The 16,819-nt window shown below is 40.9% G+C and overlaps 2 protein-coding genes across 10 annotated transcripts in view; both read left to right on the top strand.

The window, feature by feature from the left end:
* The first annotated feature begins 5,066 nt into the window (after positions 1–5,066).
* Positions 5,067–6,927, top strand: LOC102213915 (leucine-rich repeat-containing protein 30). The gene has a single exon (XM_005729069.1). It carries the CDS (start codon positions 5,350–5,352, stop codon positions 6,247–6,249), a length of 900 nt encoding a protein of 299 aa, XP_005729126.1. The 5' UTR covers positions 5,067–5,349; the 3' UTR covers positions 6,250–6,927.
* A 4,734-nt stretch (positions 6,928–11,661) lies between these two features.
* The window catches only part of LOC102212695 (protein tyrosine phosphatase receptor type M), a 162,202-nt gene continuing 157,044 nt past the window's right edge, over positions 11,662–16,819 (top strand). For all 9 annotated transcript variants that reach the window (XM_013909825.1, XM_013909826.1, XM_005729068.1 and 6 more), the window contains exon 1: positions 11,662–12,055. In XM_013909825.1, the coding sequence (XP_013765279.1) occupies positions 11,983–12,055 (73 nt within the window). In that variant the 5' untranslated portion in view covers positions 11,662–11,982. The remainder of the gene's footprint in view (positions 12,056–16,819) is intronic.

Genomic DNA, 16,819 nt, shown 5'->3' with positions numbered 1-16,819 from the left:
CACATTTCTCTTGAGCATGAAGTTTGTGACCAGGTCAAAGCCTGTACTTCAAAAAAGCCTTAAAAGTTTATCTCTCTGTGATTTGTGCAGAACTGCATTGACTGTACAGCTGTTCTCGTTTAGCATCCAGTAGCCTATAGCAATGAGCAGGTGAGACCCAGATAGGATGCTCGGCGGTACTTCATCACCCCACTTGTTGTTGTCAAGGCTACAATTGGTTTGTACACCCCATCTGCTGTATCAGCAAAGTCACGACTGATTTGGTCACTCAGGAGCCCAGTTAGCTTTGCTCACTCTGCTTCCCCGTTGATTCCAGCCATCATTACAAATGGTATCTTTATGCAGTGGAGTTAACCCGGATAGTGCTTTCCCATGGGTGCCTTTATTATCTATTCATCATGTTGTCCCAGTTTATCTCAAGATGAATCTGGCTGCTTCACTACATATCTACAGATGCCTGGCATGTGGCCTGAGGTGAGAGATTAGCAGATTACAAGATACACACTAGAGGTGTTTTACTTAGAGTTGATAAGGAAGTGAAAAATATTCTAAAAAGACGCAGAGTGTTTGTGAATTTGTGTTTTAACGCCAGTATTTTTTCAGTATGCTTGAATATGATAACAACACTTTTATTTCCATGCTGACATTTTGCACAACAAGCCAGGGGCAACGTCAGCGTGTCCAATCTGGTAAATAAATGAACATTTGTAACATTTAAATGAAATGTTCTTGGCCTCGTACACAGCCTCCGAGCAGACTTGTTGGACACTCCCTCAAATTTCCTCCCTACTAATTTGCATTGCTTAGTAGATCCTTTGTGTCACCTGGAGGTTCAGGCAGAGCGGCGTTGCAGCCAATTTCCAGATGGCAATTCAAATGTGTGACATATCCTCAATTTTTTAGAAAAATACACAGCCACATCCACAGACTCCATTAGCTGAGGGAGGAAAACATGCACGTGCACAAATGGGAAAGTGGTGGAAAGTGTCCAGTGGTGTGAATATTCACATCTGCACCTGCTGAATAATAGACGATTATCAGCTCAGGTGGCACACCGTGCAGCCCTGCTCGGGTGCTTTCTCCCATTTCGTGGTGCTAATTTTGACCGTAATAGTCAAAGGGCTTGCGAAATGCATATTTCTTGTCTCTCAGATCTGATCTTGTCTTGTATTCTGTCTTAAGAGCGAGCATATACTTCAGGAGGAGTGCTAGCTTCGAGGAGTAATGTGTCTGCAATATGGGCTCTAAAGAGCCTCGGGTCTTGGTGTGTTCTTACATTTTAACAGGGGAGAAACACCTACAGCAGGTTCTGTGGCAGTGAAACCATATATCATCTGTCATCGCCAGAAGCTTCCACAATAATGAACAAGTAATAATAGTATATATCTTGAACTAGAGTCTCTAAAGGTAGCTCATCCAGAGTCATTATTGTGCCACATAACCAGATGAGCTTTCTCAAATGAGATCATTTTTGTCGCCTTGAGGACTGGAGGGTGTAACTGTTCGCTGAGTGAATAACTCATCCTCATTTGGTGCTAATGGGACTCTGTATTAAGGTGTTGTGTGAATGCAGGAGGAATGGTAAATCCCATTTTCTTGTAATCTAAATCTCAAGCTGTTTCCACACATCTGTTCCTCTGGTGTAGAAAGGACAATTCATTTCGAAGGAAACATGCACGGGATGGAGAAAAGGAACATCTAATGAAGATTCATGCCACACATGATTATGACAGAGTGTTAGGCTACAGTGTGTTAGAGAGAGGTATGTCACGATGACATCTCTGTCAGAGACACAACCATTATTCCCTCTGTCCATCCATCCATCAACCTACCTATCTCGCTTCAGTCCCATCTCCTTCCTCCATCTGTCCATCCGTGTTGGCTTTATTTAGGTATTGAGATGACACAGTTAACCCATAATGAGGGATATGCATATGAAGCCAAGGTTTTTCTGCATATTTGACAGCATGTGTTCTGAGCCCGGTGTTGCCACTCCGGGGATGCGTTTGCACATGGGGGGGAGGGGGGGGGGGCAATGGTCTGACAGTTACAGCTGAGGTATCATTTTTCATGTAAATAGAGGATGGCAGGATATAGCGATCCTGCTGTGTGTGAAATTAGCCGTGGCACACATATACACAAGATCAGCACTGCAGATTGCCTTAAAAAAACAAAAACGGAGCTATATAAAGACTTTGTTTTTTGTTGCAAGCACACACACACACAAGAAATCTACCAGTCAGCCAGTTTCTACAAAAGTTTCTGTGATGTGGGGGTATTAGAATTTACCAAAACGAAAAAAAAGGAAGAAAAATTGCCAAGATGAGACATGCTGCACAAGCAGCTGCCTGAATGGCCAATGCACCTCAACAGCTCTGTTGTCCAATTCAGCAAACAGATGGTTCAACCTGTCATTCATAAGTGCTGATGTAGCCATGCTCAGAGCAGAGCCACCGAGTCCCCAGAGCAGGATATCACTGCTAACTGTCATCCTGGTACTTTGATTACTGGACTGGGAGGAGAATGATGACTAAGGCCGCTGTAAGTCCTGGTCAGACTCTTTAAGGCTGTCAAGGAAAGCGAGTTCATATTTCCCCCATAACATTTATACAACATCTTTATGGTTCACGTTATATATTGTTTAAAATAGATTATACAACATGACAAGATGTCATTTGCTGTATAGCATTCATAAAGAGCAGACAACATTTAGTAAATGTTTAAGGAAATATACTTTCAAGACTTAATTAAACTCACTGGGATGTATCCTGTGAAACATCAAGAACAGCATGCTGGTATAGTAACTATAATGATAATAAAACTATACATGTTAAACTACAGACATGCTTGCAAATTTTTATGGTTTCCAAATCATTTTCATTAAAATTTACTTTATATGTACATGCATGACAGACAAATCTGCACTATAGCGTTAAAACACCAGCACCACCCTGTGTGCAAACCATCCAGCTAAAGACTTTCAGTTGGAATATGCATGTCTGTCTGACTGTGTGATTTCAACCCATGGGCTGCAATATAAACAAGCTTTTATTAAAAATAAAGCCAAAGCGCTGAAAATAAATAAAACAAGGGCACTCCTATTGCTAACAACGTGCCTAAAGCAGCGGTTCTCCAACTGTTTCTGGCAAGCTTCGCTCATTTTTTATCAGTCGTTTACAAGAAAAACGCTTTCATGCTAAATTTATGTCATGTAGCAATCAGCAAAGCTACATAATTTGTCTTCCCGTTGGTGTGTTTTACTACATAGCCCTGTTAATCCATGAGATGCCCACAACTGAAGTTGCTTACTTACTCATGTATGTATTTATTTACTTTCTTTAAAACACTATTTAGATTTGGAACTTGCACTTAAGGTAGACCTATTAGACTTTTCTGTTCTATTTTCTATTTTCTATTTTGGATGTGTATGATGCTTAAGAGAGCGCACTCATCTCAGGCACAGCAGCCTCTCCTATCCTCTGTTCAGGCCTTCTGTTTGCGAGGTGCAACTAACTGAAATAACATTAGCTCAAAGGAAGAAGAGCTAAAATGACTTGTTTTAGATTGTGAGTAAACTGAGGGACTGTAGCCAGTACTGGAGTGTCCATGTAGGAGCTTCAAAGGAATATATGATGATGGACCAATCGGCACACTAGTTAATCTGGTCCAAAACTTGGCTACACATCACGCTTTGTGCAGCTGTGACACTGCAGCCTCTGGATGGCAGGTTGGATGGATGCAACCGCCAGAGGAACCAACAGTATAGCTAGAACTAAAGTGTTGCCCTATTCATTTAGTTTTCTCAAGGATAAAAAGCTTGACTAGTCTTGAGTATTAAAATCCCATCTGATTGGCCAAATGTAACATTTGTGTTTGTGCTGCGAACCCTCAACATGTAGTTAAAAGAGCTCTTATTTAAGCATAGAAAGCATTAAAAAAGAGAAAATGCATTCTTTGGTGATATCCAAGGTGACCAGATTTTAGGACCTGCCTGCTAAGAAATCCTGACAAAGTATTAAAAATTAGCATTTCATTTAATATTTTGGTAATGTCTGTAATAACTCCACATTAGTTAATGCAAGTTTTTGTTTAATCCCTTGAATTAAAGCTGAGAGTCTATCACCATTTTCAAACTTTAACATTAATCCTTGGTTGCATTGCGTGAAATGTGTCACTACCCTGGAAAATAAATGGACCTAAGTGTATAACGCCTGTCTGTAAGTATAGGTTTGTGCTTAATGGATTATTTACAGTGTATACAATCACCTGAATAAATGAAGCAGCTATTCTGGCATCAAGGTCGAAGTCAAGATAAAAACTGAGATATTATGATATTTGAACTTTAGTTTGACATTTTTAAAGTTTGAGTGGAACAAATAGGTTTAAGAGAGGGCTGCTAGGAAGCAACTAAGACAAACCCTTTAGGGAAAATACACTGGGAACTTTTTAACACGGTGTGTAAGTTGCTGTGGGGTAAGACAAATTCAAAAATTGAAATGTGCTACAGTATATTTTTTCGCATAAAATGATAGACTCCTCCTCAGGGGCCACATGAATGAGATTTTGAATAGCAGCAGAGATTTCTAGGAACATGCTGGAATGTTCCATGTCCCTTTGCACTTGAGATTAAACCAGCACATAACAGAGTTGTTGCTTCATTGAAAGATGACTCAGTGTTTTTGCAGCTGCCAGTTTGAGAAGTTTAAGAAGAAACAGGGGAACATTTACAAAGGTGCGGAGGCCAACACAAGAGAAAAAAATGTTTGGGGACATTGCGATCGATGGTATGCCAAATATCTCACTTATTTAAAAAAAAAAAAAATTCTTGCAGAAGATAACAGCTGTAGCTTACAATATATTAACAAAATAAACATGGTTATGTAACATTTTACAGCGTGTGTAAGCACTGGTATATTTCTGGTGTTAGGTTATGACATCATGGCACTCAGCTCATCTGATTGATCACACACAGAATCCTATCTCTAGTCCTGCTCTCCTGAAGTGGGTGGGGAGCAGTGTGCTATCTGTGGACTGGAAGAAGTGACAGGACCAGCTGGGGACTGAAATCCAGTCAGAGAGGCAGTTGGTATGGGAAGCTCAGGCCATAAGAGTGCTCTGCTACAGCGGCGTGTAACTCAGCTTCGTGAGGAAAAACCTAGACAGGATTCAGTGTAGTTTCTAATATGCATCAGGAATTCTACAAGACCAAGACAGTGTAATAGTGCAAATGATGATGTTCTGTGAGGCTCATTCAAGAACTCCAGAGTTCAATCAGAGGCCAGTATTCTTAGTAAGTGATTTTGCTAATCGCATGCTAACATCTTCTGATAAGTTATAGTCAACAGAGCAATGGGTGGGAAGCAGTCCCGCACTTTGTCCAGCAAGGAGTTGAATGACATGAGTGTGAGCCAACGGAGACAGAGTGCAATTAGAGACGACCAGTCCAGCATGACCTTGGCTGCTGGGAGGATCCGAAGACACACTAGACTGCATTTTGGTTACAGCACCCTAAGTCTAGCCATGCGAGGACTAAATGAAACACCAACTGAACTATGGCAACTCCAAGACCTTCAGAAGCTAAACTTGTCAATGAACTGCCTGCGCTCTTTGCCCTCTTCCCTGGGTGCTCTTGACAATCTGGTGGTTCTAAACTTGTGGGGGAACAACCTGTCCCGCCTTCCACCTGAGATTGGCCTTCTAAAAAAACTGCGTGTGCTCTTCGCCTGTCGCAACCGCCTGAGTGAGGTACCAGAGGAGCTGGGCTCCTGTACCTGTCTGGAGGTGCTCAGTTTGGCCAATAATCAGATCACAGGCCTGCCAAGCAGCTTGGCAGCCATGCGCAATCTCACGAAACTCAATCTCAGCCACAACCACATCGCTCACATTCCCACCTGCGTCTATAGCATGAAGGGTCTGGTCTTCCTCCATCTCGCCTGCAACCGCCTGGAGACCATTGCGGACCAGATTCAGGACCTGGTTAATTTAAAAATCCTCATTGTGGAAGGAAATAGCATACACACATTGCCCAAGACTCTGTGCTTCCTGGAGTCTTTAGAACTCCTAAATGTTGACTTCAATGATCTGCAAAGCGTACCAGTGGAAATGTACTTGTTAAGTAAGCTGGGGCGGCTTGCGTGCCACCCGCTCGATAAAGGACTCCATATTGTGCATAACCCCCTTCTCAAACCTATCCAGGAGGTGCTACAAGGAGGACTCAGTGCTCTCTATAACTACCTCAAGCCCACTTGAGAGGGTACTACTGTGCATGTGTGTCTAAAAGAGTGTGCTGTAAGGGGAAGCTGCCACAAATCTGACCCTTGGCATATTGTAGTCACGCTCTGAGTTTGTTGTTCCCTCAGACTGTCTGTCAGTGATATCATGATTCAAAGCAACTGCTCAATAATAGTTTTATAAGTAATCTTTTAATCACTGACAGATTTTCTATTTTTCATGTAATGTTAGGTTATAAATAAACCAACTGTTGTGTCACATCTAAATATTTGTTAAGTAACGGGGTCAGGATGAGTAGTTCAGCTCAAGCAAAAATTCACAGGTCTGCATTTGGGTGCTGATTACTGTTCAGCTGACCTTGTTGGGCTCGCAGCAGTGAAAGACATAGGGCTAAGTTCAGCTCTCTAAGCACAGCTCTCTTTGTTGCATTCAGGTCACAGGGATCAGGTGTGTAAAGTCAGTGGAAAGAACAGCGGAGGGAGCTTAAGATCTGCAAAAGAATAAAACAAAATGCAACAGGGACTTTGTCTCTCATTAAGTGTTGTTCCACTCCATCGGGTCAGAGCAGGGCTGCTAGGGAGCACCAGCTCCTCTGAGGATTCTGGATGCTGTAACACCAACAATTTTAAAAACAGCGACAGAGAAGGGCATACAGTGCATGAAATGTACTCCAAAAACAGAATAAATGTGCACCAAAGTGGGACATATTATTCATTTAATTTCAAATAATTAGAATAAAACATGTAGTGTAATTAAAGTTGAAAGCTATTGGGTAGACTTTTGAGGTTGAACTAATTTGTGTGCATACAAATTACACATTATATTTAAAACAGTAATCACATTAACCATTGCAAGGTGAAAATGTTAAAGCAAAATGTCCAATACTGTCAGTAGATGTCTTGTGTAAAATTCTGTCTGATGCCTCCGGACACTGGACGTTCAGACACATTAAGAACTTTAACAACTCGGTTTTATGAAGTTTCTTTTAGATAGTAATGTGTAATTTGTTTAGTTTTTATATAAAAGTAACAGCATGTCTGGACTGTACATGTATAGTTAAATGCTGAAGTTTGGCTCAACCATTTAATTGTGTAAAAGAATAAATACTTAATGTAACCATTTTACAAAAACCTTTAAAGATTACTTCAATATTGGAATGATAACACAAGCATCAGCAGTTCATTATCAATGCAATATTGATTCTGATTCTGATCACTGCAAACCCAAAGCATCATCTGTGAACATGTACACTCTCTTCTCACTCCTGTATTGTCATAATTGTGTAGATGAGGATTTATTTTGAAAGGTTAATTATTTATTCTGATGAAGCCTTCTGTTTTTCAAAATAAGACTTGCTTTTTCACCCATGATGGGGAAAGCTGAGGTTTAGTATGCCTTCAGCTCTCCAACAGCCAGCAGCAAATGTCTTGTCATGAAATGACCTCGCTTTTAGTGCCGCAACAGAACACCGTTACGATGCGATGAGTTTGATTAAGTGTATTTATGCAAATGCATAGACCAGCTTTTAAAAGGTCACATTTAACCAAAGTGAAGATTAAAAGTGGAGTAGACAAGAGAGAAAAGCGACCTCTGTTGGTATATACCTGTTACTACACCAGTCAAAGAGTTTGCTGGAATAGCAGAGAGATTCACTCTTCCTCTCTCTCGCTGAGCAATGCACACACACACACACACACACACACACACACACACACACACACACACACACACTATGCATTCATGATAGATGAACCCCTCTTGAATAAGTCTTTGTCCTAGATAGTGATCATGGGACATGCTGTCAAATGAAGTACCTATAAAGATATGGCTTTAATGTGAGTCAGATGACCTGAATTCAGGTTTTGTGTGTTACTGTTACTATTCCGGTGACAATACATTATACTGTCGCATTGTCTGCTTGTGTCACTTATTCAACATCAAGTGAACATACATAGAAACATTTCTCCTCAGTAAGTAATAGATAAAAGTCTTATTTTACATCAGTAAAGTCTGGGCTCCACTGATGTAATGCAAGTAACCTCGTGTGTATTGTTAAATAAAGCACAAAACTACACTAGAAAGCAGCACGAGAACAAATTAATGCGATCCTTTCCTGTTTCGCAATCAACCTCAGTGCAGTCAGCGGTGCTAACTTAGTGGTCAGATGTACACCAGGGATTACCCATAACTATAGTTACCAGGCTTTGAAAGGATTTGCTGATCCTGTTTAATTGCTATGTGCTCCAATAACTTTGCTTTTTAATGAGACACTCTGCACGACACAACAACTGAACACAGACTGACACCGGCGGTCTTCATTCAAATGTGTTTTGCATTCATAAGCCAAAGCTCAGAAAACAGTTTAGCATCACTAGCAGCCAGGGACTTCCCACAGTGAAGGACAGCTAATCAATCTCGTATTGAGCTTTTGACAATCACGGCACGGGATAATCGCGGGGGAATTAAATGACAAAACCACTGTTGTCTGGCAGCCACATGAGGAGAGACTTAGTAAGTCTTTCTTTAGTGTGCAGTTTAAGTTCTAAGATTTATTCAGTCATACTGAGTGCCCTCACATGGGGTGAGGTGATTGGCATTTATTGACAACGCATTAGACTGCCACTTATGTCAATTACAAAGTGTCATTTAGCTCATCATTCTTATATTCAGCTGGTGTAAACTGTCCCTGCAGGAAGAGATGTGAAGGAGAATAGATTAGAGGAAGGACAACAGGTGGCTATCCATGACAAAATGCCAATATCACCTACTTGGTAACTCAGCATGTTGTTCAGAAATCAGCAGCACTGAGTTACTGTCATATGACAGCAGTCTATGAGGCCTAAACATAGAATCAAAGGGAACCTGGTCTGGCATCAATTTCGGAGGCATTTCCATCCTCCAATCAGTGCAATATCACAGCTTTTTGTGTCTTGATTTGAGAGTGTGATGAAAGAAAGATTGCGAAAGGTTACGGGAAAAAACAGGCATGCAACCAGGTACAGGATTTTTAGTGATGAACTCGAATGTGTTTCACTGCTCAAAAAGTGTGATGCTGACTATGAACCGATTTAGTGTAAGAAAACTGATCTGACTAAGAAATGTGTACGTGTCTAGTCAGAGGTAACGCTGGAACAGAGTACCAGTGAATGTCGATAACAGGTTGGTCATAGTTAGTCAAGTGTAATTCAAATTTCTTTATAAGCACTTAAACAAACAGGAGATATCAAAACAGAGATAAACCGATGTAGACGAGATCACAGGTAGGAAATAAAATAAAAGGTGAACGATAAAATATCAAATAAAAAATTCAAGTGTGACTTTAAAAAACCTGATTATAATAAAAAAGTGAAAAGCATAAAAAGCTTTATTAAAAAGGATCAAATCGAGCTAAAACAACTTCTCAGCTCTTTAAATAATGCAGTTAAAGGTACTGAGATAAAGGCAAAAAATGGATAAATGATTGAAATAGATAAAAGTAATGGAAGCATTATTTAACAGACACATTTGGGACCCGGCTGGTGGTGTTACTCAGTTTTAGTTTGTTACAGCTGTAGGGATAGCTCAGACAAAAGAAGCCACTGAAGTGGGATGGGATATATTTGTTGAACACGACATAAGACTGTGTCTGTGGTGAACCACTGCAACACACCCCTCGAAGACGCACAAACCCACTCAGACTCACGCTCACGCCGTGCATGTGTAAGCACAAACAATGATGTTATCCATTCTCTCCTCTATCCAATCACAGGACTTCACATTCTCACATATTCCCATGACGGCTCTGCTGGTAATCATGCATTCCTGGCGGCATAACTGTTACAGCCAAAACAATACCAAAACACCACAAAGAGACATGTGGCATTTCTATGAAATGCTTCAGCCATTGTTTGTGTGCTTACCTAGAAAAACAACAACTGGAACCATATATCCTTGACAGCAGGGGGTCATTTTGAAACTAAATGTAGATCCATGTCAATCTGGCTGCATATTAATTAGCCGTGAAAACTGCTGGTACAAGTGAAATGGCCATGTGTGTTTATGCATGCAAAAACAATAAGGGGATGACATTGGTTGACTTTGTCATTAGCTGATCTTCATCCCACTGTTTGATATAGCAGGGGAAATATCCCAGGGTTGTTTGTACTTGCTGTCTCGGATAAATCTAATTTTAAACAAATATTTGCATATATTAAAACAGAGCATCACTACTGATTCATCGAAGCTGGAAAAATGTGGGCGACGGAGCAGCCGTGGTTTTCCTGGTCAAATAATGGAGCGCTTTTTGAATGTCAGCTTTGCTCTAACAGGATCGATGCATTTGGTCAAAAAGGACACACAAGGTGAACTGTGATGAGAGTCTAGATGGGAGAAGTTATAATACATGAATGCATTAAGGTGTCAAGTTCAACATGCCTTCTGTGAGGATTGGTTTGTTGTAGTCCTAATTAAGTTTGCACATGTTCTGCAACCGGCATGTCTGCAGTATGATAGGAAGCATTGAGTATATATAATATGTATGGGGATGGACTAAATATTCCATATTTATGCAGGTAAAAACATCTCACTACACTTATGAAAAGTTTAATCACATCATGACGTTCATCAGCAAATGACATTTGCCTAGTTGTTCTGGAAATAGAGACGTTCAAATGTCAAAGAACTTTAAAAAAGGAGTGCTGGGTGGAAGTGAATTATTTTATGATTCACTTCCACTTATTTTCCTCGTTTTTCGGCTTAAAGACACTGCTTCACCAACCTTACTGTGTGTCTAATTTTATGAACATTCTCTATAGAAATGGCTTTAAATCACACGAATGCAAAAATCTTTCTTACAGATCACAGATAGAAGGGCATTCTGTTATAACATCCTAGCCACAAGAGGCCTAATTAGAAGTTATAATTGTAGGGTAACTTCATTATATCTGATAACCGACTGATTTAATATATTCTATACATATTTCTGTGGGAAAACGGTGTGACATATGTGACATATGACTTTGTTTCCAATATTCTGCTTATAAAATGTTCAAGGTTAGTTTTTGACAAAGGTCTTATCGTGTCAGTATTTAGCTGTGTTATTAAATATCGTTAGCTTCATAGCATAAGTGCCTAAGTCATTTTTTGGTCAAATTGAGATTTTTGCCTAACTTTACTCCCCTACCACTGCTGCATCATCCTGTCCGTCTGCCTATGTCATCACAAAAAAATGACTTAGGCACTTATGCTATGAAGCTAACTATATAACATATTTATCCATCAGTCCGTCTATTATCTTGAATAAGTAATTAAAAAACAATTAGAAAATCAGGCCAGTATTAACATGGCTAACTACCCCAAAGTATCACACTAAACTAACTTCAGTCTTCGCAGCTGTTCCAAATAAACCAATAAGAGGCACAGTCGGAGGTGAGAGGAGGGGACATCCTCGTCTGTCCTCTCACTCACACGTGCCCTCTACTGGCCAGACAGCGCGCACACAGCCGCTGCTCTCCTGGAGCTGCCGGACCACTCAATCCAGGCGTAATTCAGGAATCAGGACTCACTCACACATTCCTCCTTCAAGTGTGGAGCAAGCCGGCAAGGAGCAGCCGTGTCGGCGACAGCCTCCACTCACTCCGCTAAGAGCACGCGAAGGGACTTTAGATTCCCCACTCCTTAAAGTATAGGTGTAGGATTCAAGTTCCAGTAAAGAAAGAAGAGTTGCCAGTTAACCCCTCGGCTGGGGGTTAACGCGACGACGGCGGTGTCGACATGGATAAAGTTATCAATTGCTTGTTTGCTGCATTAACCCTGCTGTTGTCCGCTCGAGGGGAAGTTTTTAAAGGTAAGGACGATTACCTGGAAATGTTTTTCAGGTGCCGAACACATGCTTGGTCTTTAATTGTGCCACAGCCGGGGCACGAAGTAGAACTGATATGCGGGTAAAATGAGTTCAAGCACTATTTTGTGTCATAGTTTAGTTGCAGTTTGAAGCCTGTTGTGTGTCTTTACGATTTTAAATCGAGGATAAGCTTGAGCTTGGAAGTAATGCTATATGAGAGTGGCATTATATCAGACAAGTGAGCTTGGCACACAAATACTCCGTTTTTGTACAATAAACAGAACGTCACCGTTTATAGCGGAAACACTTCTATAGAAGCAGTAGTTGTTCTCACCATCCCCGGTGCTTGTGTGCGCAATGAGCCGGTGCGCCACGGAGCCACTCCGCTGCTGCATTCGGTGGGAGAATTTACTAAACCACAAGTTAAAGGAGTTCAGTGTTTGTGTTTAACTCGAGCTTGAGAAGTTGTTGTCTAACGTGATTAACCTCAAAGGGATTCGCGCACTACAAGTGTCACCTTGCGCTGTTGGTACGGCAAAGCGTTAAGCTAAACGAGACCTTCTCTGGTCGTTTGACCGTCAGTTTAATGTGAACTTCAATTAAAATGCCAAAGTGTCCATCTAGACATAAGTCACACTCAGTACAATGTGCGGTTTCGTGTCCAAAAGACTTACTGTGGGTAACAGTTTGTGCGTAAAGCACCCTTTCTTGCCAAGCTCATTTAGCGGTTTGCAGCCTATACGCGCAATTAAACTTCTGTGCATAGCGTCAAAGTCCATACACCTCTACTGCAGGTCATATAGAGAGTTTTGTCACGTTTTCTGTGCGTTCCTTTGCTTTCCTACACGCTAAAGGAAATGATCTGCACTTAACAGCACTGTGCGCGCCACGCGTCTCCTTTCTAAACGACATGCGCTGCAGAAACGAACAGTTTAAGTTATTAAGAACTCTTTCATTTGCACGCGGTCTGTTTTTAAGTGCAAAGTGTTTGTTTGTTTAAAATTATTTTTTATTTGGAGTTCATCTTGAATTCTGACGGATTTGCTATTTTACTGTCTGACCGGTTTGTGATTCCAGCTTCCACATAGGTACAAAAACTGCACACCACCTCAAATTAATCCCATTCATTCAGTTCTTAAGCTAATGTCAACTGCAATAAGTCTATTCAAAGCTTTGTGTAGGGGAAAAAAAGAGTTCAGGCATTAGTACCAGATAGTTATGTGATTTATTGGAATTACTGAAATGATGTGGCAGTCTTTCACCTTCAATATAATGACCATAGGTTGCCCAAGGGGACTTAACATGCAGAGACTAAATTAGCCTCAACAGGGGTCATTTTTGCTGTCTGCACAATGGCATTATCTATGCGGGAAAAGGCCCATTAGCCCATATTCATGCCAATCAATGAATGGACAATGAATGTCCAGTGTGCGAGTGTTCCATGCTGGCACTGCAATTAGAGCCGCATTTGAAAAATCTCATAAATAAATGGAACAGTCTGATTTGTGTCTTTGAATGTCTTTGATTGTATATACTGTTCTGACTCTGAATCGGTGAGTGTGCTGAAGTTGTGTGATGTGTGGTTTCAGTTATATTTGGATGCTGGACTTCAGCAGATTCAACACACAACACATTTTTCAGAGAGCCTGTAGGGGGCAGCATGGTACATATATAATATGATACCCAGATGATGACGTTAAGCTGCTCAAGAGTGGAGGACAACAAGTCAGATGGATCAGGATTCAGATATACAACTGTTTGTGTAAGCACTTTGATGGAAGAAAACGACTTTGCAGTCAAATAACTACTGATTTATTTTATTTGGTCAATTTTGTGTATGTGTGTATTTGTGTGCAGCTTTTTTTTCTCTAAACTGGAGATGTTGATCTAATTGCAGAAGTCTTATTAGGTATTTTATGATAAACAAATAGCTTTTATCAAGCAAGACCAGCACAGTGGGTCAATTTTAGTGACTGGGAACTTGCTTACCCTGAAGCTCAAAGTATTCCCAGTCCATTTTTCTGTCAGGTTTATCAGTCTTGCCTGCTGGCAACCTCACGAATGGCAGATTTATTGGAGTGGGCTGCACTGCAGGTCTCCCAGTGGTGCTGAAACCATCGATAAATGTGCTCCTAATTGCATGAGTGTGTGTAAATATGTAAACCTGGAAGAAATCAATTGGATGTATTTTACTCTCTGTGGCTTGGTGACGGATTAGCCACACACGGATGGAGATGTAGAGGCTAAATATGAGCCTGAAGATGAGGTGGGAGGCATTTGTTACGGGGAGTATGCGATAACAGCTCGTGTGATAATTAGATCACTGAGGTAACCAGAGCACCGGTCGACTTCAGTGCATAGTATCAGCACCTCGTGACTGTGCAGCCTCAATTCGATCACAGAGAGCGGCCCTTTGGAAGTCTTTTAATTTAAGCATTTCAAAACAAAATCCATAATCAGAATTCTGCTGTATCATTTTCACCTTCTTCCTTCCTTGTGCACCTGCACATCTGTTCTCAGCAGCAGAGGTAGAGATGAACTGCTCTTTTCTTCTACTCCCTCCTTGTTGCATTCACAATGCCCACCGGATGCTCTAGGTTCAGAGAGAAAGCAAAAAAACAACACTATAAATCACTTGTTGGGTATGGCTAGTGCTTTTGTTTTCTACATTATGAGGACAGCTTTTTTTTTTTTTTTTTGCTTTTTTTCCAGAAGGCCTGGCCTTTGCTATCTATACTCTGTCTCTGGACCAAGCACATTAAATTCCAGAGAGCTGTGCGCTTTGTTATGTTTACCACCTTTTCCAGCAGCCATAAAACCTGCCTTGTTTTGTGATAGGGGTGAGCCGTGTGTTGAGAATAATGTCTATGCCTGGAGAGTAAAGCTGTAGTTTGTCACCGCAGAGTGACTGCTGCTGATAGCGTCCTGGTTGACCGATCCTGATTGCCATCCAAGCTGTGACTAAGGAGTAAAACAACACATTGGCTGCTTGAGAAGATAAACAGCACTTCATTTGAAGTCTGGCAATAATTTAGATAGTTTTTCACTCATGAAGTGTTTCTTCTCCCCCCTCTCTCTCTCCCTCTCGTCCAGCTGACTCAGATTTAATAGAGACTTTTCCGAAAGGTGTCCTGAAGGATGGCAGTTTCTTTTGTGTGAGCCAGTGGAGAATGAAATTAAATATGCATGTGATTTTTTTTTTTTTTTTTTTAATTTATTTATTTTTATTTGATGGCTTCAACCAGTGTTGGAGGAGGCGAGCGAGAAGGGGGAGAAGAAGAAAAAAAAAAGCTGCGTGGTGATTGATGATAGTACAAAGCAGAAAGTGAGGTGTCTACATTCTTCTGTAACTTTGCTTTTCAGACACTTTTATTATGATGATAATGAAGGCGGTAGAAACACATGGATTTACTGAAGCTGTTCAAACAATGTGGGTACATGTGTGACTTCCCAGAAAAGGGTCTGCTGAGTTTGTCAGCAGAGCTGTCTTATGACTGATCATGGCTGGTAGACATTGGGGAGGATGTGTCACTTTAAAAACGAAACTTTAAGAATTGCACATATTAGAGCTGCCATATAGACACTATTCTTAGACCATCATTTAAAGTGACTGGATTGACAGTAATGCTCAATTTTTTTTCTGCTAGATAGAACATACTTTTTTGTTTTCTGTATAGAATTTAAGTACCTTATTTACATAGTATCCTGCTGCGCTGCTAGTCATTCAAAATTCAATAGTTCTATTCTTAAAAAGAAATGTAACCCCCCCCAAAACTTCTACTGATGTCTTTTTTTCTCCACAGATTACTGGGCTATAGACATCAGCATATCTCACCAGAATGCAGTAATCAAGCCCAACTACTGTGCAAAAGAAAAACAAAACAAAAAAACCCCACACTTGCACAAAACCCATCTGATGCATTAGCAAGAAAGGCGAAGGTCTAATGTCAGGGACTCCAAAGAATTTCTAGACTTTAGAGCCAAACCTGGAGTGAGCAGTACACAGGAGGTTATGCAATACTTGCCACTCTCATTAGACCTATTATCAGAATAACAAAATACTGAAGTGAAGAAAGGGCACAGAGTTTGACACATTATTCAGCTTTGCTTATTCAGCCTCTGTTCTTTGGAACTTGCCAGAAGGCATGCTAGAAAATCAGTGTCTGAAGGAGGAGACGTCAGCGCACTGAAAAAGTAAACAGCATTTCATTACAAAGTACTTCCCGACTTGTGTTTAACATCACACATTGATAATGCATAGCAGTGCACGGAGAGCCAAGGGTGAACCTAACTGGGGGTGCAAGTGCAGTGACTGCTGTGGAAACTGAATTGCAGATACTTCCTCATGCATGAGGAAATCTATGTGTTGTTGATTATGGTGGTGTTATTTACATGCGTACTGCCTCTTTGACCCTTTGTTGTCTAGACTCTGTGTGTCACAGTTCTTTATGTTTCTAGTATGCAGCACTGCACACTTTATAATCTGGTTTCTTGGCCTTCACTAAGCCCGAGGAGACGGTAGCACCAGTATGTTGTTACGTACGAAAACCAAAAGGGGTTGGCTCCCTTCTGATCTGTGCGAACTCTTAACACTTACAAACTGCTGCTATGATTTGTTCCCCTTTAAATGGCATCTCTTTAGGGTACCCAGGGTTCTTTCTGAACTTGGTAGACCAACCTTCAGAGCACACTAAAGGTGCACGTCATTGTGCTTTTGGGTTTTTGTTTTGGTCTCCCTGAGAGAGTTCAGAGCTCTTATAAGGACTC

This window comes from Pundamilia nyererei, unplaced genomic scaffold, assembly GCF_000239375.1.
Source record: "Pundamilia nyererei isolate P.nyererei 1_Seehausen unplaced genomic scaffold, PunNye1.0 scaffold00031, whole genome shotgun sequence".
Classification (NCBI taxonomy): Eukaryota; Metazoa; Chordata; class Actinopteri; order Cichliformes; family Cichlidae; genus Pundamilia; species Pundamilia nyererei.
This window is presented reverse-complemented; position numbering and strand designations above follow the sequence as displayed.

Excerpts from the sequence above, each read along its gene's own strand:
- LOC102213915 (XM_005729069.1), top strand. The coding sequence starts at position 5,350 with ATGGGTGGGAAGCAGTCCCGCACTTTGTCCAGCAAGGAGTTGAATGAC.